Here is a 26,877-nt window from a genome sequence, read left to right as displayed (position 1 = left end):
ATTATTCCAAAATCACCTGACTCTGGTCAGGTGATTTTGGAAACTCAGTAGTTTTCCTCTTCCCACCAAACCTCGCTAATTCCTACTACATCTAAATTTATCCTATTCATTTCCCTCTTTAAATTTTCTAACCTACCAGCCTTTTTTTAGACTTCAAACATTCCACACTTTGACTCATGAATGTTTTTTTCTAATTTTCTGGTGACCCCTTCCTTAGTATTCGGAGATCTGAACGGGGAACTAGTTTACCTCCGGAATATTTTACCAAGGAAGGCGCCTTCATCATTGCTATATGAAAATGCAGAGAGCTACATTTTCTTTGAAAAAAAAGCAGCTGTAGTTTTCCATTTCTTTCAGCTGCGTAGTACTCAGTGGACTGAGTGATTGATGTCGATATGGCCATTTAGTCGTCCCTGACCTACGCCCTTAACAACTACTGAGAGAGGTGCTGCCCTCTTTCAGAAATCATTCCTTAGTCTGGTTCTCAAGAGATACCTCTCTGACATGGTTGCACCTTCGGTCCAGCTACTCTGTATCACTGAGCACTCAAGCCCCCTCACCAATGGCAAGGTCTCATGATTCATATAGGGAGTTTTTAAGACTATTAAAGTAATATGAGTCTCCTGTTTGACTTATCTTTGTCCCCTTTTCTCTTAACATTCTAAGAGTAAAACATATGTTTGTTGATTTTCCTCCTCTAAAACCCACCTGCTCCTCCTTGAATACCAGCAGTTCCCTCTCAAAAATAAGGTTTTTAAAACTTTTGAGTACACTCTGCCCATAAATGGAATAACTGCCTCTATAATTCTTTGGGTCATCTAAATCTTGTTTTTTTATGTTTAGTTATTATTACTTGACCTCCTATTTCTCCAGGGGTATTCTCTGCTTAGACATCTTTCAAACAACACATAATCATACCCAAAAAAACTTTTAGAATCACATTTAATTAGTTGTGGAAACATTATACCTTGTCCTGGAAACTTTCTCAGTTTATTAGCTTGTGTGGCATTCTCCACATCTTTCATGTCTGATTCATAAAAACCTTCCCTGTCTAACTGTAACTCACTTCGTTCCAGAAATTCTATTCTTTTTTCCTGAAGTAAATTCTGAAAGTAACTTTTCCACTTCTTATATCTTACGCTCTAAATATTTACACCTTGTTATTGTTGTTTGTCTTAGTCCCAAGCCTCTACAGATCTTAAACCTTCACTAATTTTATCACCTCCCTTATCACTATCATATTCAATACACTATACAATTCCTTACTCTCAGCATCCTTTTTATTCAAAAATTTAATATAAGCTTCTGTCTTTGCTTTAATCTTCTCTTGTATTTTTCTTTTTCACTGTTTTGGTTTATTGTCCAAGTATAGAAACAAAGAGCTTTCTTCACCGCTTGAATATTTTCAAACACAATTAAATACAAATGATGAAGCAGATATGTATTTTGTTGCATTAACAAAAAGATGATGTCAGAACAGATTATTAATCTGTTAATTGCGGTCATAATGTTTTGTCATAAGTCTGCAGACCTAAAAAGGAATCATCTTACTTAGTAAGTAATGAAAGTGAGTTTAATAAGAACCTTCTAGATCAAAACCCATGCGGTATATAGAAGACACTTCTGCTAGACTTAACGATGAAAATTATTTAATAAAATTTTATTCATATTATTGGGACATTCATGATCTTTAGTAAATATATTTTCCTGCTTTTTAAAATATACATATTGCAATCTATGTCGTTTCGTGAAAAACTTTACAAGTTTTAGACTAATTTTTTGTTTATTTGTACCTCCAATTAGAAAAAAAGAATTATAATGCGTTTACTATGTATATATGCATTGTGTATCAATGTATATGAGGTTTAATACACAGCCAATTGAACAATCTTTGTACTGCATATTTTATATTAATAATTTATTAAAAAGAATGTTTTTAGATGTATATTTAAAAATCTGATCTGAATCATTTCGTGTAAGTGTATATTTTAATTGTTTTTTTTGTTATATATATATTTCTTTTATTTAAATTACTTGATTTTATTGTTATATTTTAATTAATTCTATTTATTATTCATTGTATTGAAGTTAATAAAATTAAATTTATTTTTTTTATTTTTAAGCTGATTCAAGAGAAAAAAGAAAAAGTACTGATTTTGGTTCAAGCAGTAGAGGTGAGGAAAGGAGACAAAGAAGAAGAGCAGCTTTTAGGGATAAGGAAAGAGGTATTTTAAATTGAAAATAATAATGATGTGTTTATCTATTCTTACTTTTGTGTTAACTTATAAAAACAATAATAATGAGCTGATGCTGATGATAGCAATGATAAAAATAGTATTGATTAATAGACTATGAATTTAGCAAAGGAACAATTTATATGGCTGTAATAGTGTAATCACTCATGTTATTTGGACGCACTAGTAGATGTTAGTCTAGTCACTTCTCCAAACACTGGAGGGATTAGTTTTTATTATTTTTCCTAATGATTTATCTTTGTCCCTTTTAGTTGTTACTCACTATTTTCTAATTAATTTCATGACTAATTAATTATCTTTGTTTTCATCTTGCATAACTTTGTGGCATTAGTTATTTCTGTATTTGCAAGTTTTTTTGTTTAACAAGATGCATTGACTGTACAGACATAGTTATTAGTCACTGAAGAAGCCAACAGTGTACAGTTTATACCGTACTCAGTATATTCTTCACTTAAGTGATATGCAGAGATCAGCATATTATTCATGATTTTAGCTCTTGGGATTTCACTTACTTCACACCCTACAACTTGTGGTATGCTATTCCCTCAGGTGTTATGGAATCATTGATCGGCTTATAAAGAATGCAGTTCACGATCTTAACCAGTAGCCTAAGTTTGTTATTTTAAGAATTAAATGCAAAGTAAGAATACAGGAGTTCCATTAAATGTGTGGTTGCCAAATAAATTTTAAAGATTATTTAAGATTTATTTCAATCAATAAAAATAATAGTTATTTTAAAGGGATTTTTTGTGCATTTTAAACTTGTAAGAAGATTTGTTAAAAAATTTATACTCTAAAATCTGCTTTGAAGAGATTGTATGAGTATTGATTGAGTCAATCAATAATTAAAGAGACAAGTGGCAACAGCAAAAAAAAACTATTTTATAAAATAAACTGAAACTGTTTGACATTCAAGTTCACATCCCTGATATAGAAAATATCAGCTGTTTGAAAAGAATTCCCTGTATAATAATCTCTTATTTCAAAATGTCAGCTCTGCTTTAAATGTTTGCCGTGGAAGAATGACGTGCTGTGATTAAATTTTTATTATCTGAAGGTATAAAACCGGGTCAAATTCATTTGCAGTTGTTAAAACAGTATGTTAAAAAGTTTTTTTGGCATGGAAATTTTTATAAATGAAGTGAACAATTTAATCTTGTGGAATCACCAGTTTTTATTGTGGAAACTGGTGAAAGTTTTGACTTCAGCTTTGAAAAAAAATTACATTAATGATCTTATTTGCAAGGACAGAAGTGTAACAATTGCTGAAATTCATTGTGCGAGTGTTGGATCTGCCCATTCCATTATCCAGGATAAGTTTATTTACCAAAAAACATGTGTTTAAGATAGATTTCTTAATAGTCTACTCAAAATAAAAAACACTGCAATTCAGATCTGTTTGGAACCTTAAGCAACAAGTTTGTGTCTTCTTTTACTTAAGAAAAGTAATGCTTTTTTTTTAGATAGCATAATAACTAGTGATGAAGTTTGATTTATCATTTTGATAAATCCAAACATTAAAGTATGGAAGAGAAATATCCAAGTTAACATATAAGGAAAAGTTCAAAACTTATGCATCAGTCATTGAATTGAAGCTAATCGTGTTTTATGACTATAGTGATCAAATTTATTGCAATAATTTAGAATAAAAATGTACATCAATCAATTTACAATAAATTATTTTGTAGTTCTAGGAGATAAAATGAAACTTGCAATAAAGAGGAAACATCCCGTTTCTTTCTCAAATGTGCAATTCTTCTGCATGATAATACTGCTCCCATATTGCTCAAAAAACACAAGAAACTATTCAAAAATCTGGTTGGCAGGTGTTGTCATATCCACCTTACAATCTTGATTTTAAGGTGGTAATCTTGATTGCGACATCTGATTTTTTTGTTTTCTTCAGATCAAAGTGGTTTTATGTGGTAACAATGAGAAGGTCAAGAACGTATCACAAGAATGGCTCATACACTGAGGTGAACAATTCATTTTTTACTTGAATAAGAAAGTTCACTGAAAGATGGGAAGTGTCCAAATTTAGCTGGGGATTTGTTGGAAAATATTTATTGTCATTGATTAAACAATAATTTTTCTATTCATTTGACTCCTTAGTTATTGAACGACTATAATAATTTTTCCTCTTTGGGTTAATTATAGTCCCCTTCCTCTATTCTCCCATTTTCCTTTCTACTGTATATTCCTTATTTATTTGATAGATTCCATGGGGATTGAATCTGCTGACTTCATTTGTAATGACATGTTGCAATCTAATAGTATAGAGTAGGGTAACATCTTTATTGGAAATCATTTGAATGACCTTTCTGATACGTTGTTTTCTATCCAATTAAAAGCTAAATTAATGAGCAAGGTGAGTCTCAGATAAAGTCTGGAACATTTTAGATTTTCATCTTGTATACTTGAAACAAATTAAAAATTACACCAAGTAAAACATCAAAATTAAAAAATTCCATTGCTAAGTATCATTTGACATTGAACAGGATGTGAAATACTACGGTAATTGGAAATCTGTTTAAAAAAATTGTCCAAGTTGAGCAAGGATAATAAGAAAAGATTGCTTATTGCTCAGCTAATAAGGTTATATTACATTTTAGAACTTTCTTTTGTTATTAATGATACTGACAGACAGTCAAAAGTTACAAAATTCTTTTTATTATTGCCAACCAAATTGCCTGTTTAACAGAGTTTAAATTTTATAGATGTTTATTTTATTAATAGTTAATTGATTGTTGTTAATCAGACTTCACAGATGAATTTCAATCCTGTGTATTGAATCTATGGATATTTTATTGTATTGCATTAAATGATGAGGAAGGAGCACCTTGACAGTAGCATACAGGACTAGTAGTACTGCTTTTTATAAAATGTGCTAACTATAGTTAAAAAACTCCTCTTATTGGTTTAATTTTGTCTGATTGTTAAATAATATGAAGCATTCGCTCAAATATTTTTCTATAAGATTGTGGGGAGATTGGAAATTTATAGTACATCTGAATATTTCTTTGTCATACTTTTTTTTATTGTATGTTTTTGTATTTCTGTGTCTGAAATATAATATTTTTATGTAATAATGTGACTGCAGGTAATAGATCTCCAGGCAGGCTTGATGTACGTCATTCTGAAGTATTGTGTAGTAGTACTAAATTAGATAGTCATCGATCTAAAGAAGATGATATTAACAACAATAATAATAATAATAATAATTTACAACAGTCAGTTGATAGTCAAACAAAAAATTGTGAAGCAGCATCATCTTCAGGCTCAAATACAGAACTCAGTGCTTTGTTATCTCCTCCTGCCCCTTTATTGGCTGCATTTTTAGCTACTAGAGGTCCTCCAGCTGTACCGGCACCGCAACAAGATACCGAGCTTAGATCAAGAGCTGATGTTAGAAGTATTCGGGCAAGACATAGACGAATTAAAAGGTCTACTCGCACTCAGAGGTATATATTAAAACTTTGTTTATTCATGTAGTACTTTACCATTTGCTGGAAGAGCTATCCAGAAAATTCCCATTTTTCATCCTTATGAAGGTGTATGAATTTCAATACTGCTTCTATTTTATGTGTTATCACTTATATAAACTCATATCTAAAGTCAAATTTTTCCTTCATTATTAAATATGAAATCATATTTTTCTTTTATATCGAACGAACAATTTATTTGTTATAAGACTATCTTACTGGACTGTTATGTTACACCTTCTAGTAACTACTATCTCAGTGCTACTATGTAACAATGAATTATTTCTTTTCGGTTTATGTTATCAGAACACTATATGATAGCAACTACTATATCGGTGCTTCTCTCTGTTTGTTCTATTAGTCATACTCATTCTTTTTGTTAGTTTTCATATCATAGTGAGTTTGCAATCTTGTGCACTGGCCTTGCAATGAAATTATATTTTTGTCATGTAAAGGTAGAGGTGCCAAAGCTTTCTCATGTAATAAAAATAGAAGTTTATATTTTCTTAACTGGCTTCAGATAAGCCAATTTCTAGTTATGACTGTTGTGCAGTTCATTTACGGTTGGTGGTGAGAAATTGATTAGTATAGATTTCTATTACTGGCAATTTAATTTGCCAAGAACTGATTGTAGGTTGGAACATATACGTGCAAGTGATGTATATATTCTTTGTGTTGAAAGAACAGCCATTGTAAAATTTAAAGCAACAAAACCATTGTTTAAATTGATGAAAGCATGTTTACAAACCAGAAAAACACCATTGGCAGAATACTTCTCCAGCAGATGTTTGGGGGATCCACATAAAAAGATTAATGAAGTACTTGCTGCTGCTGTTCTGATCAGTCTGCACAACCAAAAGTAATAAGACGAATCAGGTTCAAAAAAAAATTAGAAATTGCTAGCGAGGCTACTGAACAGAATATTTCAGTGCTGCTAGGTATATTCATTTGACTATCAATCAGCACTCGCCCATAAGACATAAAGAGGGTGTGAGGCACAGAAGACTAGAGAAAAAGAAACAATAGAGAATGGCAAGACATCATTTGTAGTCTTGGTTAAATTTATGCTCCGGCAGAGATATCCAAGGACATTGTTCAATCAGCATGTTTTTTCTTCCGCAATTGGTAAATGAAATAAAGTAATCTCATTACTTTTCAGAATGGTGTTGAAATAATTCTTGCTTATGTCTTTTTGTAGGAATTTCTTTGGCTACTATTTTTAACTAATTGTTTTTAAATAAGGATAGAGGAATTCCATTTTCCTGTATCTGTGTTATTATTGAAAACTATTTAAGTGAACAAAGTCGTAAAAATCTGAAAAAATGGAATCCAGCCCGTCTAATGGAATGTACCATCGATTCATTGTTATTTTCGTATTGTTTTCTAACTATTTATATTTAAGCCTCTGTATTCAGATCTCAAAACACTGATAGCGATCTTTTTTTTTTAACTAATAACATTAATTTCTTAGTTTGTCATTTACATAAATGCTCACATGCATATGATTATAGTTAACTTTCTTTTCTATCTGCTTAAATATGTTAATCCATTTAGTATTTTTCATGATTCTTAGCCTATATGTCATGAAAACAACCTTTTCATATGTTTCATTTTTATCATCATACTGTCCATTTCCGTTTCATTTCTTACCAATCATTTGTAATTTATTATCTATTTAGGAGGAATTATCAGATCATTAAATGAAGATTTATCAAATACATTGAGACTCGCCGTTTTATTTAATCTATTAATTTTTAAAAACGTTTAATGAATAAATTTTAACTTTAATGAATTTAGATGAAATTTTGTGAGGGGTTTCTCTGATCCCTTCATATCCAAGAAGGGAAAAGACATGTACCAGATCTTTTTGTTTGACCCTTACTATTTCTTTGTTTTTAAGAGAGTATGGTTGAATTCTCTATTTCAGTTTTTTTTTTTTACAGTTGCTCTTAAATGATTGGTACATTTTGTAATTTTAACATAAAATTTAAATATCCTAAATTCTGCTTTACATGGGCTATAAATCTACTTAACAATTTTCATACTTATGATTGGGTAATTGGACTTGGACTAACATTTTCTGAAACCGTATTATTAAAGATCTTTATTGAAAATTGCCAACATATTCATTCACTTCCAGTTAAAAATAATATTTTAATTAAAGTCTTAAAGCGTCATAAAACAACCATTTAGCAATATTGTTGTTCACTTACTGTACCGTAGTAAATTTTTTTTACTTTTTTCAGTTATATTGTTTTTTGTATATCTAAATACTTAATTTCTTTTTTCAGGCTTGCAAGAGGCTTAAGAGAACGATCAGGTCAACAGTCATTATCAGTACAAGGAAATGCTTCTACTCAGTTAGCAGCATTAATTGGCGGAACTCATCTTGCTACTTCACATGATGACACTTCTGATGGTGCGGTCCATGTTTATCGTGATGAAAACGGACAGTGGTGTACATATACATTTGATGAAAAAGGTTTAGGAACTGCTAATAGTAGTAGACAAATCAGTGGGGCTGGCAAATTACTGCAGTCTTTGTTATTACGCAGAAACAATCAATTAGAACATTGGGAAAATTGGGACTATCAAGCACCGGATTCTTTAAGTGATTCGCCTGCATCGGTTAATTCATTTTTTGCTGGTTATATGATGGAAACGAATGCATCTTCAACTCAAGTGAAAGATGAAGAACCTCCACCCGGCCCGTCACCTGTTCGTTTATTACCTACAATTCCAGCAAATTCTGCTGCATCACAGTCACAACTACATCATATCCATCAAAATGCAAATGGTGTTTATGTTTTAGAAACGGTTTCACCCCAAATTTATCCTCATCAAAACACTAGTCTGTTCCAACATATTATAGCTGAAAGTTTAGTTGATAGACGGGCAATTCTTCAAGCGATGTCACGTAACGATTGTCCAGAAGGAAGATGCGTTCCAAATGTCAGAGCGTTAATGAGGTTAAATCCATTTGAACAAAATCCTGTAATTCCTGTTCCTCCACCATCTAGTTCTCAAGGGGAAACAGATACAGATATAACTATAGCTAGAAATAGATTCAGATTTATGGACTCGACTGAAATACCTGAGTGCTCAAAAATTCCAAGAAAGTATTATAAGTATAATATTACCCCTTGTTCCTATATTAAAATTAGATTAGATAGACTGGCTCTTTTAGCTCTATTAGATCGTAATTTAACTTGGACGGAATTATTTCTTTCATTGTTTTTAGCATTTGCTGTCGCATGTTTTGGTGCGATTTTATTACATTTAGGTTTTTATTTAGATATTCAAGCTTTTATATTTTGCTTTGTTGTCGCTAGTTGTCAGTATTCTTTAATAAAATCTGTACAACCTGATGCAGCATCTCCTACTCATGGTTTTAATAGAATTGTAGCTTTTTCACGTCCTGTGTATTTTTGCCTATGTGGTGCCTTGATTCTTATATTTCATTATGCTCTTAATTCTAAGAATGTGTCAAGTTTTACAGTTTACGGAGTTTATTTCACTACTAGAGAACTTTTAAAACAAGCAAGAGATTTTTTAGCTACATTTATTTTATGTTTTCCAATTCTGTTTAGTTTAGGTTTATTTCCTCAAGTAAATACGTTTTTAATGTATTTGTTAGAACAAATTGATATGCATATATTTGGTGGAAATGCCACTTGTTCGTTAAGTGCCGCGTTATACTGTGTTTTTAGAAGTTGTTTAGCTGTAGCAGTGTTATATGGATTTGCTTACGGAGGACTTAGTGAAACAAAATCATCACAACATATTTTGTTTTCTATATTTTGTGGACTTCTAATCGCTACAGCATATCATCTTAGTAGATGTTCCAGTGATCCTACACCTATTTGGAATATTTTAAAAGCCAATTTATGGCCTGTTGAAGATGATTTTTTATCAGTTGATAATAAAAAGCCGATAAAAAAACACGGAACTAAAGATAAATATGATAAAAATATGTCTAGTGTAAAAAGTTCATCTGGTTCGAATTCAGACGGTTCAAGTGATAAGAAAGCTAGTCCTGATGGCGGTGAAGATGCGTGTGCAGCAAATAATGATGATAAAGAAAGTGAACTGGTAGATCCTTTACCGGGAAAACTTCAAAGAACTGTTAATGCTCGGTTTAAATCTGATCTTATTATATGTACATTAATAGCTGTTTTCGTTTTTGGAATACATTGTAGTTCAGTTTTCACTGCACTGCAGCCTGAACTAAATCCAGTAAGTCTATTTCATCTATTTTTTAATTACTTGTAATTATTTTTCTTTCTTTGTATGAGGAAGCCTTTTTAAAATTGTCTGGATATTTCTCTTTTAATATCATTTTGTTTTAAAATAATGTTCCATAATTTTAATTAGATAAGTAGATTTCATTATGCTATTTTAACTTTTAATGCAGTTAAAATAATCATACAGTTCTGTAATTACTATTAATACTTTTGAAGTACAATTTTATTTTATTGTTTTCTTAATAATGAAGTAATATAATCTTTTCTTTTTTTTCTTAATTTTGCGTAATTAAAGAATGTTGATATATGAATTTCATATAAAATTTGATGAGGAAAACAATGATGAAACCTTTTTTTGACCCTATTTTTGAAACACATAAAACAAAAATGCAAAAATTGTAGAAGAAATGAAACTACTACTGGCACAAAAAGTAAAACCATCCATAAGATTTTAGAAAAAATTGGATCAGCTTTTAGATTATTTTATATTGAATTTGATGTTATGTTAATATTATCACTTTGATAATCTTTTTAAGATATCTTGTTATGGTAACAATGATAAAAAGGTGTAGTTGTTAAAGATTTCTATTTCTCTTTATTATTTTATCACTAACAAAATTTCAGATTGGTATCTTTAACAGTAATCGAGTTATTATTTGATTTATAAAAAAACCACATTGTCTTTGGTTCTATACAAAGTACAAATGCAAGACATGTTACCTTCATCATTATTTTATTAAATTGTTGAATGTGACATTTGATAAAATGTATTGCTAAACATACATTTTTTAGGGATTTCTATTTGTTAAGAATTCACCAATTTAAAGAGGCAACTGAAAGAGGGAGTAATTGCTCTTTTTATTAAAATACTACATTACTACTACTATTATTAATTTTTTTTTAAATTACTAATTATCATGTTAAATTAGGTTTTCATAAAATTATAAATAAAAATAGTAAATAAAATTATTCAACTTCATTTTTTAAGATAGAAAATCTGATTTTGGCAGTACCAATATTGAAATGTGTTAAGATATTTTTGTATACAATTTTTTCACTTTTACTTATCTGAGTCAAAAATAAGCTAAATTCTAAGCTTTAAACAAGAACTCTGTATGGTCATTTCCCTTTGTAATTGCAAAGCCGTAACACATTAACTTTCAATACAGTAAAATAATGAAATAAATTGAGGTAATATTTTAACATTGGTTTTGAGTTAATTTGAATGGAGTGCACATCAGTTCAGTGTGTCACATTTGGCAATACTGCTGCCATGGTTAATGACAAACTTCTTTGTGCCTTTGAACACAAGAATTTTTCCCCTTTTTCAGTTTCTTCACTAAAGTAACGAATTCTTAACAAATAAAATTCTCCAACAAATGTGTGCTTATCATTATGTTTTATCAAATATTATATTCATTGATTTAAAATAAAAATGAAGATAATGAATCTCATCTGTATCCTTATATTGCATAGATACAAAGATAATATAGGTTTACAAATCGAATAATAGCTCAAAAATGTTTAAGATGCCAACCTGAAATTTTGTTATTGATAAGTAGAGACCGGATTAAATGCATTTTCATATTAAGCCCATTCTCACCGGTTATTGCATATTTTCCTTAAAATCTAGTGATTATGCATATTTTCATTATTTAGGGTATCTAGTTAATAAATGAAATCTTATGTTGTAGCTGGCCAAACCTATTAGCCGCACGGCTCTTAGAGCAAATTTAGCAGCTGCGCGTCTATGTTTTGGTACGATAATATTATTATGAGGCCAAGTAAAACACAGACTAACGCAAGACAAGGATGAACGATACCGTTCTGCGTCGTGTAAGCCTACTGCAGCACTCCTCCCACTAGGCAATTAAATCACGTATTTTATTGTTGACACATTCATTGCATTAGTATAGTTTTTTATTTGTTTGTGCAAAGTTTAATGTGTACCATACTTCACAAAAAAAAATCCTGGAACATTTACCTCCAACGGAAATGTTTTATATTGTCAAGTTTGCGAGAAAAATGTTTCAAATAGACCAGCATGTCAAAACAATTCTTTATCGCAGGATTGCAAAAGAAAGGCCCACAACAACTTATAACCGCAAGTAGCAGTGATTTCACTTACAAAGGTAAACAAAAAACCCACTTTAGAGTGGATTTACATGAAGCAATGCTTACAAGTAATATCCCTCTTCACACACTTATAAATCCTACCTTCAAAGATTTTCTTTGAAAATATTGCTTGAATCAAAATATACCAGGTGAATCCAACAATTTACCTGCATTTTCTGGAAGAAATATGCAGTGAACTCAAGGATAGCCTTATTTGAATTTCAGTTGATGAAACTACTGACAGTTGTGGCTGTTACATTGCAAATTTAATTGTCGATCCATTAAGACTAGAGCCATCTTCTTCCTATTTGGTGGCCTGCAAACAACTTGAAAAAATAAATCATTCTACGATCGCCAGATTTGTGAATGAGATTATTAAAAAATATTTTCTGAATCTTCGCAGATGAAAGAGTGTTTATATTTCTCTCAGAAGCTACTCCCTATATGATCAAGGCAGCCAAAGCTCTCCAAGTATTTTATCCCAATTTGATTCATTTTAATTGCTTTGCCACGGAATACTTCAACTTGCTGAAGAAGTACGATCCACATTTGGGAATGTAAATAAACTGATTTCATCAACAAAGAAAGTGTTTCTTAAGGCACCTGCTCGCAATAAGGCCAATAAAGAAAAACTGCCAAATGCGCCTTTACCTCCCGAACCAGTGGTAACTTGATGGGGAACGTGGATTGAAGCTGTGCTGTTTTACAGTGAGCATTTCGAGCCCATCAAAGGTGGTAGTAAACGACTTCGATAGTGCAGAGGGCTATGGCTGTTTGTCAATCCAAAAAAGCATTTAACGATTCTAGTTTAAAAAAAAAAAACGTAGCTGTGATTAGCACTCTTTTTCCCCATATACCTGCGAGTATTAAAAAGCTTGAAACTCAAAATTTGGTGTTGACTGAATAAAATCCGCCAAATGAACTTCGCATTGCCAGAGGTATTCCCGTGCATACTTAAAGAAAAATTTGAAAATATTTTGAACAATAACCCAGGATTTGAATCTTTATGTCAAATTGATAGTTTTATTAATGGGACAGTTAAACTTTTGCCAGAAACAATAAGTGCTAACATAGCACCCAAATTAAAATACTGCATAGTTACCTCAGTGGATGTGGAGTGATCCTTTTCCACTTATAGAAATATTTTGATTGATCGAAGACACAATCTTATTATTGAACATTCATAACAATCTTGTTCAGTAACAATCGTTGCAATTGAACATTTGGAACAGTACCTGATTGTATGCTGATTTTGAAATAAAAAAACTAAAAATTACTATTTTTTTATTATTTAAAGTTCTATATTTTGACACTTTTCATGCGTATTTTAAGCATCTTTCATGCATATTTCAAGCTTTTTATGTTGTATATATTCTGGTCTCTATTGATACATGTTAACTTGGTATAGGATAACTTGTGTAAAAATTTGAATCCAAATGGCTCTATAAGGGCCATTTTTTTTTTTATAAGCTGTGCAAAAAAAGCTCAAAAATCTGTACTTTTTTCATTCTCACAGTGTTAATATGTCTGAAAAGGTAATATAGTACGTTTAAATTTAATCTAATTAAATGTAGCATAAAATAATCTAAAAGATGACAGTTTGTTCTGAAATGTGATTGGGAGTTTTATTTTTTTAAATTCTCAAAGCTTGAGTACGTATGTACCTGCTGTGCCAATAGTATGCAAAACACATGTGAGGAATTTTTTTTATTACATCTTCTTGAATTGGATTTACTGATGTACTTTTAACAGTTATTTAAAAACAATTCAAATATTTAAACCATTCAACATTTTATTCTATAACTCCATACAGTCTTACAGATACTTAACAAAATTCAAATAAAATTTATTGTCATACTATTGTAGATTGTCCTATATTATTTATTTTAATCTAACATGAAAATAATTAACTTCAAGGTTTAAAATTAAAAGAGTTAGTTACCAGCTTTTTATCCAAATATAATTAATTGTATAATTTTTTTTCACTAAATTGTAGAACCTCTTAAAAGCATCGCTTAATAGGACTGTTTTCCAGTTTTCTAAGATTACCTAGTTCGTTAGCGTAAAGTAATCTTAAAAAGAAAATGTTTTTAAATGTTCAGAACTAAGTTTTTTAAAAGTTTTCTTCTTTAAAGTGTATATTTATTTTTTTCTTTTATTTGTTTGAAATAATTAAAAATGGTAGTTGTGTTTAAATAAAGAAGTTAATTTTCTAAATTGATGGATATATTTCTAAAATTCTTTCAGAGCTGTTATGCAGCTCTTTGTTAATGCTGTTGTCAATGGCATCTAACAATATGAGAACAGTTGCTATCCAAAACTGTGCCATCATTGAGAAAAGCTGGATGATAGTTCTATAAAAATCTTCTGGAAACGTATTTCCATTTATTCGGTAAGAGAATCATTTATACCTTTTTTTTTCAAGTTACACTTCTTTTTTATGAACTATATTAAATATTTTCAGTTTTAAAAAAAAAATTGTGATTTTTGTTTACATGTAACTAGTAGTAAAAACTTGCATTATCGAAGGAAAGATTACTTGTTATTTTTAGAAGTAACTTTTTTATAGAAAAAAATTTTGTTTTTTTAGTAGGAACGTACAAAAACTGCACTTAGAGCATTAGGCAAGTTGATATGAAATCTGCTAGATTTTAAAGTTACTGTAAGTATGTAGATAGAGATTTCTCCAGTAGCCTCACGAAACTGCTTTTTGGTTTTATTTGTGCCATACGTTATATTTATATTATTGTTTTCTAGTTATTCTGTAGAAGTTATAGCATCAATTAATGTTATTGTCTGCCTGTTTGTCTAATTATTTAAGACTTTTTTCTTCTTATGATAGAAGGGAATAAAAACCAAACAAATCTTTTATAGAATTGATCATAATTTCAAAAGAAAAAATGTAAGAGTTCATATTTTTAATTAATTTACATCTCTATTAATATGGACTGGTTTCAAATTAGTCCTTCATTCATTTTTCTTTTACCTGATACTTCAACAGTAGCTTCTTTAAAGTTTCATATAATTTTGTTTTTTTAGAAACATGTACATATATATAAACTGATGTAATTAGAAGTATACTCAAATCTAGGGCACATTTAGTCACTTAAAACATTTCTCAGTTCAGATGCTGTAATTTTTGTGTTCTCTTGCCGTGAATTAATTTTCAAGCCTTCCAATCTGAGTAAATTATCTTGATAGAATTTCATTTTAAGTAAGGCCTAGAGATAATAAAATCACGTATTAAAAAAGTCACAACCACCACAGACATATTTTTTGTAATTTTTTCTATAAAATGAATGCAGTATTGAGTTAGAGAGAATGTTCCAAGAATGAATTTGCAAACTGAGATGAAATCTGTTGAATTTTGAAATGTTTGTAATTATGTAGGTAGAGATCTCCAATAGTCTCTTGTAAAACTGATTTTGGTTTTATGTGTGCCAAACATATTTATATAATTGTTTTCAAGTTATTCTTTAGAAGTTATAGGATCAATTGTCTTTAATTACTTAAAACTATTTTTTCTTTATGATAGAAATAAATAAAAAGCAAACAAATCATCTATAGAAATGATCATATTTCAAAAGAAAAAATTGTTCATATTTTTTTTGAAGTTGATATAAAATCAAACATTAATTTTTGTGCTTGAATATTTATAGATGAGTAAATTTCTTAATAATATGTATGCATATTCACTTTTTAAGGTGCTGTGGAGTGTTGCTAGTTGTATGGGATTTCTTTTACACTATATTATGCCACAACTACGTAAACAGTTGCCTTGGTTATGTATTGCACGACCTGTTTTAAGATCACATGAACATAATCAGTTTGAAGTTAGAGAGGCTGCTAAAGTGATGTGGTTTGAAAAGGTGACAATTTTTTGTTATAGTGCATTTAATTTTCTTTTTGTGATTTTATTTTTTTGTGAAATAAAATAATTTTTACCTCATACATTTTCATGAGGTTTATTTCTGTAGTCTGTAGTGAGAAACTGTTTACTATTGTTTACAACAGTTAAAAATGTTTTCATTATTACAAAACTCATATATTATCTTAACAAAACTTTTATTTTACTTCTCTCTAACTTGGTCCATTTTCCATACAATTGTCCTGAATACAGAGGCATTTATCGTAATGTGTACATCCTTATCTGGTGCAAATTACTTAGTAGTATGTTGATTGCTTCCATCAGTTATTTATCATCACAAAGCTTATCTCACCTAACATCATAATGTATTATAGAGATTCATCTCTATAATACATTTTTATCGCTTCCCTTTTGTATCGGACAAAACTGACAGTACAGTCCTACTTGTTATGTGTTGGTTGATAAGTATGCTTGAAACTTATATCTGAAATAAACAGTGACTGTTTCGTAAATTATAAAAATATGTGAAAATATGTTTTCACGGATGCCTTCATATGAATCTTGACCAATAAATTTATTAATATGATGTTCAATTCGTGTGAAATGACGTGTGAACATTCAATTTGTTCATCGTAGACCTTCTCTCATGTTACATTTTTTAATTTTTTGCACTGTATATTCTTCTGTTCATCACCATTATACTTTCTTAATTTATTGATGAATTTTACATAACTAGAAATTTTTTCTTTAATAAATCAAACAACATATTTCATTTTAAATATGCAAACATCAAATATACGAGGTTTGTTAAAAAAAATACCAAATGTTTTTAACTTCATGCCAACAGAGATATTTAGTAACATGTGGTTGGCAGCATTGTGTTCCGCATAACCTTCTCTGTAACTACATATTCTTGGATTGTTGATATCTCGTTTAGTTTTCGTGTTATTGTTATTTGAGTGCAACATGTTTAAGGGATAGTAATGATCTTTGTAATGTATTTTTTTTCAGAATACAATGTAAAATTTTACGTGAAACAGGAAAAAGTTTACAGAAATTTTTCAAGTATTGAAACAAGATTACAGAGATAATGCTGTGGGTCATACGCAATGCTGCTTGCAAGTGGTTTTCACAATTTAAAAGTGGTCGTCAGTCAATTGAAGATAACCCTCGACCAAGAAGGCCTTCGACTTCAACTGATGACACCACTTTTCTGAAAATCAACAATCTGGTGCGTGCAAATCCATCTTGTTCGATCAAGATGTCATGACTTTTTGACTGAAAAATTGAATATGCATCGAGTTGCAGCAAAGTTTGTTCCTTGTTTGATGACCGAACAGCAGAAAGAACATCGAGTGGACAATTGCCGGCAACTCCCTGAAGAAGCTGGTGATGATACATTCATGGAAAGGATTGTAATGGGAGACGAAAGCTGGGTTTATGGCTATGACATTGAGACAAAAGTTCAATCATCAAAAAATCACTACTAACACTTAAACATGTTGCATTCTAATAACAATAACACAAAAACTAAACAAGATATCAACAATCCAAGAACATGTGGTTACAGAGGAGGTTATGTGGAACACAATGCTGCCAACCGCATGTCACTAAATATCTCTGTTAATGCGTAATTAAAAAAGTTCAGTTATTTTTCAAACAGACCTTGTGTTACTAAGACCATTTGATCTTGAATCGGCCAGTATGATTGACCTATGTGGTCGCCATGCACAAACAAACACGATTTTCCGTAAGACCCTTGCACATTATAAATGAAGACAGCCTGTAATACTTTTCAGTATGTTATAAGATTGTTCATTTTTCACATCCCTTCTATTTAATCATTAACTGAAATTTTGAAACTATGTATATGCTGTAATTATAATGTTGAAATCCTTACTTAGTACAGAAATATGTATATGTATTTTTTTTTTACTTTAATCCATAATAGCAATTTTTTTATTAAATAACCACCTTATTCAACCTGATTATTCAAAACTTTTACTGAAGATGATTGTTGATAAAACCGATTTTTACTATTTTATATTATATATATATATACAAATTTTTATAAATAATCTTTCATTTAAATTATGGAATGCTGAAATTTCTCCCATCAGGAAAGCAGGATTCCCTTTAACAATTATTTCTCAAGAATAATTCAAGAAATAAAAGTTTAAATAATACATTATATTTTTGTAATCTGTATATTAAAAAAAAATTGTAAACAAACTAAAAACGTTTGTTTCTGCAATTACTCAGTAACTAATTTAGTTACAGGTTTCCAAATTACATCAAGCCACAGATAATCAGCATGCACCGACTACACACACAAAATTATGAGAGAAGTTTTACATACTCAAAACCTTACCTCATTGGCATTCCAGTCGAGATATCTCAGCAACTAATCAAGATAAAAAATTTGTAAGAATCTTGAAACACACACTTCAAGAGCCATTAAATGAGCCATACTGACTTCTGAATTCAAGTTCAGATAAAGGTTTTTAGGGAATATATCCATTTTCTTACTGTTAAAAAAAACTCATCGCCGTATCTCAGTAACCAATTATGATACAAAATTCATTATAATTTTAAAACATTCACCTCATCCAAGCGCCATCAATGAGCCCACATCGACTTTGATCACTCAGTTCGTAAGAAACAATTTCTAAATATTTTATTCCAGGAGAATCGAGAACTTATCTGAGCGTGAATATATTGTTAATAGAGGAAGAGAGTGAACTGTTACAGTTTCTACTCAATTTGTAAATAGCCTCAAAATGAATGATTTGCCTCCACACATGTTGACTTTAAAACAAAGTAGCATTGTAATGTTGCTGCAAAATTTAAATCCAGTGAAGCGATTAGTGAATGAAACGAGACAGAGAGTCAAATAAATGACAACAGTTTATGCATGGAAATTATAACAGGTGTGAATGTTGGTAAACAGGTACTTCTGCCTAAAATTTATTTGATGCCGTCTGACACTACTGTCCTTCTTTCTTTTAAATGAAGACGGTTGACTGTACGGTTAGCATTTTGCATGACCATTAACAAGGCACAAGAACAAATTCTGGACCCTGGACCAAGCATGAATCTACCTACATTTTTTTCCTTCAGAGGATGGGATGAAATGGCAATTGTGTAGCATGTGAAATGCCATGTCTGACCAGGATTTTAATTCAGATCCTAGATGAACAATAGCGATGCTAACACTTCACCATAGAAGACAATGTAGTTTCTTTGTCATTGTTGATATAGAAATTATGTATTAGTTTGACTGTAAAAGAATCAGTGTCTGAACAAACCCATTTAAGTGAACTACATCTGTGATTTTGTTTATTATTTTGTTTCAGTATTATTTTTATACAAAGATGTCGGCTTTTTTCTGATAAATTAAAATACTAAAGATACTTGTAGAAATAAAAGAAAATTTCATTTTTATTAGGTGCTTAGAAAGAAGTCAAACAATTATTTTTATATTTTTATTTATTGATTAGGTTAATATGCCCTAAGTTTTTTTTTGTCTTCAGTCATTTGACTGGTTTGATGCAGCTCTCCAAGATTCCCTATCTAATGCCAGTCGTTTCATTTCAGTATACCCTCTACATCCTACATCCCTAACAATTTGTTTTACATATTCCAAACGTGGCCTGCCTACACAATTTTTTCCTTCTACCTGTCCTTCCAATATTAAAGCGACTATTCTAGGATGCCTTAGTATGTGGCCTATAAGTCTGTCTCTTCTTTTAACTATACTTTTCCAAATGCATCTTTCTTCATCTATTTGCCGCAATACCTCTTCATTTGTCACTTTATCTACCCGTCTGATTTTTAACATTCTCCTATAGCACCACATTTCAAAAGCTTCTAATCTTTTCTTCTCAGTTACTCCGATTGTCCAAACTTCACTTCCATATAAAGCGACACTCCAAACATATACTTTCAAAAATCTTTTCCTTACATTTAAATTAATTTTTGATGTAAACAAATTATATTTCTGACTGAAGGCTCGTTTCGCTTGTGCTATTTGGCATTTTATATCGCTCCTGCTTCGTCCATCTTTAGTAATTCTACTTCCCAAATAACAAAATTCTTCTATCTCTATAATCTTTTCTCCTCCTATTTTCACATTCAGTGGTCCATCTTTGTTATTTCTAATACATTTCATTACTTTTGTTTTGTTCTTGTTTATTTTCATGCGATAGTTCTTGCGTAGGACTTCATCTATGCCGTTCATTGTTTCTTCTAAATCCTTTTTACTCTCGGCTAGTATTACTATATCATCAGCAATTCGTAGCATCTTTATCTTTTCACCTTGTACTGTTACTCCGAATCTAAATTGTTCTTTAACATCATTAACTGCTAGTTCTATGTAAAGATTAAAAAGTAACGGGGATAGGGAACATCTTGTCAGATTCCCTTTCTTATTACGGCTTCTTTCTTATGTTCTTCGATTATTACCGTTGCTGTTTGGTTCCTGTAAATGTTAGCAATTGTTCTTCTATCTCTGTATTTGAACCCTAATTTTTTTAAAATGCTGAACATTTTATTCCAGTCTACGAATGCCTTTTCTAGGTCTATAAACGTCAAGTATGTTGGTTTGTTTTTCTTTAATCTTCCTTCTACTATTAATCTTCTTTTTTTTTTGTCTTCAGTCATTTGACTGGTTTGCTGGAGCTCTCCAAGATTCCCTATCTAGTGCTAGTCGTTTCATTTCAGTATACCCTCTACATCCTACATCCCTAACAATTTGTTTTACATATTCCAAACGTGGCCTGCCTACACAATTTTTCCCTTCTACCTGTCCTTCCAATATTAAAGCGACTATTCCAGGATGCCTTAGTATGTGGCCTATAAGTCTGTCTCTTCTTTTAACTATATTTTTCCAAATGCTTCTTTCTTCATCTATTTGCCGCAATACCTCTTCATTTGCCACTTTACATACTTTACTATTAATCTGAGGCCTAAAATTGCTTCCCTTTTCCCTATACTTTTCCTGAGACCAAATTGATCTTCTCCTAACACTTCTTCCACTCTGCTCCAGGGTAAGTTTTGCAGTCAACGAGTTGATTTCTAAATCTTTGCTTAACCATGATATAATCTATCTGATACCTTGCAGTATCGCCTGGCTTTTTCCAAGTGTATATTCTTCTATTATGATTTTTAAATTGGGTGTTGGCAATTACTAAATTATACTTCGTGCAAAACTCTATAAGTCTGTCCCCTCTTTCATTCCTTCTGCCCAGCCCGTATTCACCCACTATATTTCCTCCCTTGCCTTTTCCAATGCTTGCATTCCAATCTCCAACTATTATTAAATTTTCATCTCCTTTTACGTGTTTAATTGCTTCATCAATCTCTTCGTATACACACTACCTCGTCATCATCATGGGCGTATAGATGTTAACAATCGTTGTCGGTTTAGGTTTTGATTTTATCCTTATTTCAATGATTCTATCGCTATGCGTTTTGAAATACTCTACTTTCTTCCCTATCTTCTTGTTCATTATGAAACCTACTTCTGCCTGCCCATTATTTGAAGCTGAGTTTATTATTCTAAAATCACCTGACCAAAAGTTGCCTTCCTCTTCCCACCGAACCTCACTAATTCCTACTACATCCACATTTATCCTATCCATTTTCCTTTTTAAATTTTCTAGCCTACCAACCTTTTTTTAAACTTCTAACATTCCACGATCCGACTCGTAGAATGTTATTTTTTAATTTTCTGGTGACCCCTTCCTTAGTAGTCCCCACCCAGAGATCCGAACGGGGGACTAGTTTACCTCCGGAATATTTTACCAAGGGAGGCGCCTCCATCATTGCTATATGAAAATGCAGAGACCCACATTTTCTTGGCAAAAAAAGCAGCTGTAGTTTACCATTGCTTTCAGCTGCGCAGTAGTCAGAGGACTGAGTGATGTTGATATGGCCGTTTAAGTCGTCCTGACTCATGCCCCTATCAACTACTGAAAGAGCTGCTGCCCTCTTTCAGGAATCATTCCTTAGTCTGGCTCTCAACAGATACCTCTGCGATATGGTTGCACCTTTGGTCCAGCTACTCTGTATCACTGAGCATTCAAGCCCCCGCACCAACGGCAAGGTCTCATGATTCATAGAGGAGGATGTCCTAAGTAAATTATATTATTTCTTAAAAATTTAGTTATAAGTAAATCAACTAGAAATTTTGAATATTTAATGTGATAATGTTTTATTTTCTGTATTTCAGTTTTACGTGTACCTGTGTTTCCTGGAGAGAAACATTTTATATCCTGTTTTATTTTTAAGTTGTTTAACATCAGATTCACCATCCGTCGCTAATAAAATGGGTGTAATGTGTGGTTCACTCGCCATAACTGTATGTGCATTAAAATGTTTACGGTGTTCATTTTCGCATCCACCTTCCCAGTACCTGATACTTGTATTTGCTGTGTTATTCTTTCAATTAGATTATGCATCTGGAAGTGAAACTTTTATTATTGATTATTTCATAACTGCTATTGTTTTTAATAAAATGTATGAATTTTTATTAAAGGTAAGTAACATTATTTATTATTCTTTATATAATGTTTTTCTGTTTTTTTTTGTTTTTTTTTTTTTTTTGTATTTTACTTACAATGTAATAATTCGGTCATTATTATTATTTTATAAAATTGAAATATGATAATTTTTTTTAAATTATCATACGGTAGGTAAGTAACTTGTTTCTAAATTTATAGATTTGGTCACAGCCTGGTAGTTTGTTCGGTGTATAAATTTTTGATGAAAGAAAGATCAGATCATGAGAAGAAGGAAAGATTAACTTCTGAATTGTAACTACTACTGCCTATAATGATGCGATGTGAATTTAAAAATTTTTATTAACTAATTCGTGTAACCTTTTCATTATTTGTGTTATACCATAAAAAAATAACTTTTAATAATTATTATTTAAAAGAAACTTTAAATTTTCTCATGTCAGATGTCTCATAAAACCTTTATAAAAATGTTAACTTTTTCAAATACATTTAAAATTATGTTAAACAAAAAAAATACGTGAAAATAAACTGTTAGTTATTAAAAATCAAACAAAATTTCTTATAAAAACCTTTTAGCACTCAAAACAAAAATGTAAAAATTACATAAGTTTCCATATATAAAAATGAAATTTATATCAATTATAATATTTACACATTTTTAAATAAGGAAATTCAATTTTTTTTACACAAACAAAAAAGAAACCTCTTTTTCTTTATTATAAATCCAATCAACTATGAACAACTGAGTGTTCCGAAATGTCATATTTCATAAGCCGTCACAAAATGGCAGCATATGTCAGACATAATTACGTTATTTTTGTAAAATAAAAACTACATCTAAATAAAGCAATGAAGTAAGAAAAAAATTAGCGGTCATGGGCTAAAGTCAAAATAACCGCATTCAAAGGGGGTTTCTTATTATTAAGTTGCAAGTTCAATTTCTAATCCATCCTGGACAAATAAAAAAGTGAAAAAGTTATAAAAAAGTAATTTAAAATCTTGTAATTAAAAGAGTTGTCATAAAAGTAAATGAGATTATAAACATTTTTAATGTAACAACGGTTAGAATTAAAGGATTTTTCTAAAACTAAGTACTTAAGCCTACTTCTCTGCATTATTGTGTTGTAGCAATTTACAGGCTTTGAAATCCCTTTTAATGCACTCTAATTATTATTGCATAATAACTTTTGCAGTTGATTATCAGTTGAGAGTCACTTACCTTCCAAAAAGTTTTTGAATAGATGAAAGTTTCTCAGAGGTGATGCACAACCAACAAATGACTAGTCACTTCGGCTGAAGTGAAAAAATTAATTAACATTGTAATTAAACAAAATTACAATGTTTATTTCAACACAATTTGTCATCTATTCCTATTTTTGGATTATACAACCTCTACTGTATTGCACTTTGGTCTAGTGTACTGTTTCTAAATAAAATTTGAATTTTTCTTTCTTTGTTTTATTCAACTTAATTTACACTATTTTGTTTAGAATTAAATTCTCCACAAAGCTGTGAATGTTTATTACCCATTTAACGAAGTAACTGTACATCAAACATAAAAAACAGGGTTTTTTACCACAGTTTATTGGTTTCATCCCCAGATTTCTCAAAATCTTTTGCAGATATGGTGTTGGGACCTATTTTATTTAATTTTTCAGGTCAAAAACCATTAATTACTAATTTTGCCCCTTATAATTAACATCCTAAAAATGTCAGTACAACCTCATTTTACCAGGGTAGCTGAATCCGAGCAAAATCTTTCACTACCCGTAACTCTCAAATGAAGGATTTCAGGACAAATGTTTATTATGAATTTTTTCCATTATTTTCACAAGTAGAATAGGTTACAAAAGTCCTGGGAGGAATTCACGATACACCTGTACACCTGTAAAATGCACATATCTGTGTAATAGGCTGCCAGATTCCCAGTCCTTTACATTTAAAAAATTATAAATAAATCATGTGATGGCTTGATTGACCCTAGCTAGCAACTCCTCCACTTGGTGAAGATAGGACATTGAGCAACAAAATTAAAATTATCCTCATACTCTTCTGTTATATATAAAGAACAGTGCACATTTACATCCCTGAGCACACAAATAAGCAGCTTAAAAATTAGATTGATTAGCCCTCATCTTGCTTTCATGATCCATTTAATTGATGAGAATTTATTTACCTGTATAAGATAACTGTCCTCCCCTGGATTCAAATTCAGCCATCTATAAGTAAGGTCCTGCACTCAAAATCTGATCCCGTCTGTTTATTATCTCTATTCTTCCCAACAATTTCTCAGTCTCGCCTTTCCAATTTGTTACGTTATCTAATGTTAAATTTGCATGGACATCAAACTTTAAAGCCAACACTAACTATTCTTTATATCAGAAGCAGTTGTTCTTTATTGTTAAAGAACAGCAGCTTTCATAAATTTAAATTTATTTAATACAATAAATTTTGGTAACCTATTATCACTCATTTTCAAACATTAAATGTACAGAGTGATTCAAAGAAACAGGAAATTTTGAAAGTTGTGTTGGTAGCCGTGGTGATTGGTACCACTCGATAAGTGGCGCCAGCCTCTCTAACCTAACCTGCCATTTAGTTGTCATGGATCCTTGGAGTGGTGTGCAACATGCATTTGCTATCAAAGCGTTTTACAAAAACAATGACAGTGTGGAGGGAGCGTGTAGAGAATTTCGCCGTCATTTTAATCTGGGACGGCACGATCGTGTTCCATCAGCACATGCAATTAAAACATGGATATCTCATTTTGAGGAAACCAGTTCGGCAATGAAAAAGAAACCTCCAGGCCGTAAGCGAACCGTCCGTACACCACAGAATGTTCAAGCTTTACAAGATGCTGTCACACGAAGTCCACATCGGTCAATCCGTCGTCTCTCAGCATCTTTACAATTGCATAGTTCAAGTATTCTAAGAATGTTAGTGAAGGACTTGCAATACCATCCATGCAAGTTGCAGATCGTACAGGAACTGAATGTCATCTTACGGTGTTATAGGCCCTTATTTTTTTGAGGATGACAACGGTCTTGCGATTACAGTGACATCTGTGCTTGAAACCTTTGTTGTGGAACAACAAAAGAGATTTCCTCCAATTCTTAACACAGCCTGGTTTCAACAAGACGGAGCAAAGTCACATACTGCACGAATATCGATGGCAGCTGTACGCCGATTGTTTGGACAACGTATCATTTCACGAAATGGTGACATTAGATGGCCTCCCAGATTGCCTATTCTCTCAGCTTGCGATTACTTTTTGTGGGGTCACCTTAAAAGCAAAGTGTTCCACAGTAGACCTGCTACAACAGAAGAGCTGAAGGCAAAGATCCGAGAAGCAGTTGCAGAAATTCCAGTTGAGATGGTCAAACCACGAACAATTTAACGAAGAGACTTCGTGAGTGTTTACGTAGAAGAGGTCACCTGGAAGATGTCATCTTTAAAAAATAAACTAAAATGTATGTATCCTAAAATTGCAACATTTGTACAATTACATGAAATAAAATTAATTTTCTAAAAAAAATGTTTCATAAACGTTATTTAATTTTAAAAATTTCCCGTTTCTTTGAATCACTCTGTATAATAAAAGTAAAATTTCACCATATATTCATGCACAAAAGATCTAAAAGGAGCATGTATTTAGGGTATTATTAGGAAGTGCAAATTCTCTCTTTATAAAAAATTGCTACAACTTCTCTTGATTATTATATCGCTTCATACACATTGGCCAGGATATCAAAAGGTTTTAAATTATAAATCTTTCATCTAATCTCACATTTTTTCTTTTAAATATATTTGTCTGAATTGTTATGTCTGTACAAATTAAGAAAGATGACTGTGTCTCTTTGGTTTTAACATGCCCAATCAAACCAGGTTTGTTTAGATGTTTATTTATTTGACCTTGGCCTGCTCGACACCTACATGTCAATTCAAATATACAATTTGTTATGGCATTTACCATCTGCTGTATATTATCATTCATATATTCCGAACTTTATTTGCTAACTTATCTTTATACAGAACATCATTATCACTGTTTCAAAATAACTTAGGCGATAATGGCCTATGGAATTTGAACTTTACATCTACTTTTTCCATGTGAAATTTTAATTTCTTTGGCATCCAGTGAGTACGATTTCAGGATAACCTTGATGTATCACACCTTCAAATGTCATTTCTTTTTTACATCCACAGGAGTCCTACCATCGACAATACTAGACCCTGGATACTGGTGTTCTTTAGAAGTTGGGTCATGTCGCCCCAACTTCTCGTCCTGAAGGATCCATCAGTTACAATTGCATTAATTTAAAGGATATTAAAATAAAGCCAAAAGTTAAGGTATTTCCACTGCCTATGTCAGATACTTTTTAAGTAGAAAAA

General features: G+C 31.1%; 1 protein-coding gene across 3 annotated transcripts in view; it reads left to right on the top strand.

Annotated features, from left to right (window-relative positions):
* The window catches only part of pcx (pecanex), a 192,970-nt gene that overhangs the window by 95,486 nt on the left and 70,607 nt on the right, over positions 1-26,877 (top strand). For all 3 annotated transcript variants that reach the window (XM_075377880.1, XM_075377879.1, XM_075377878.1), the window contains 5 exons: positions 2,124-2,225; positions 5,356-5,716; positions 8,029-9,973; positions 15,801-15,965; positions 22,197-22,502. In XM_075377880.1, the coding sequence (XP_075233995.1) occupies positions 2,124-2,225; positions 5,356-5,716; positions 8,029-9,973; positions 15,801-15,965; positions 22,197-22,502 (2,879 nt within the window). The remainder of the gene's footprint in view (positions 1-2,123; positions 2,226-5,355; positions 5,717-8,028; positions 9,974-15,800; positions 15,966-22,196; positions 22,503-26,877) is intronic.

This window comes from Lycorma delicatula, chromosome 10, assembly GCF_047948215.1.
Source record: "Lycorma delicatula isolate Av1 chromosome 10, ASM4794821v1, whole genome shotgun sequence".
NCBI classification, from domain to species: domain Eukaryota; kingdom Metazoa; phylum Arthropoda; class Insecta; order Hemiptera; family Fulgoridae; genus Lycorma; species Lycorma delicatula.
The sequence above is the reverse complement of the archived record's forward strand: the minus strand, read 5'-3'. Positions and strand labels throughout refer to the sequence as shown.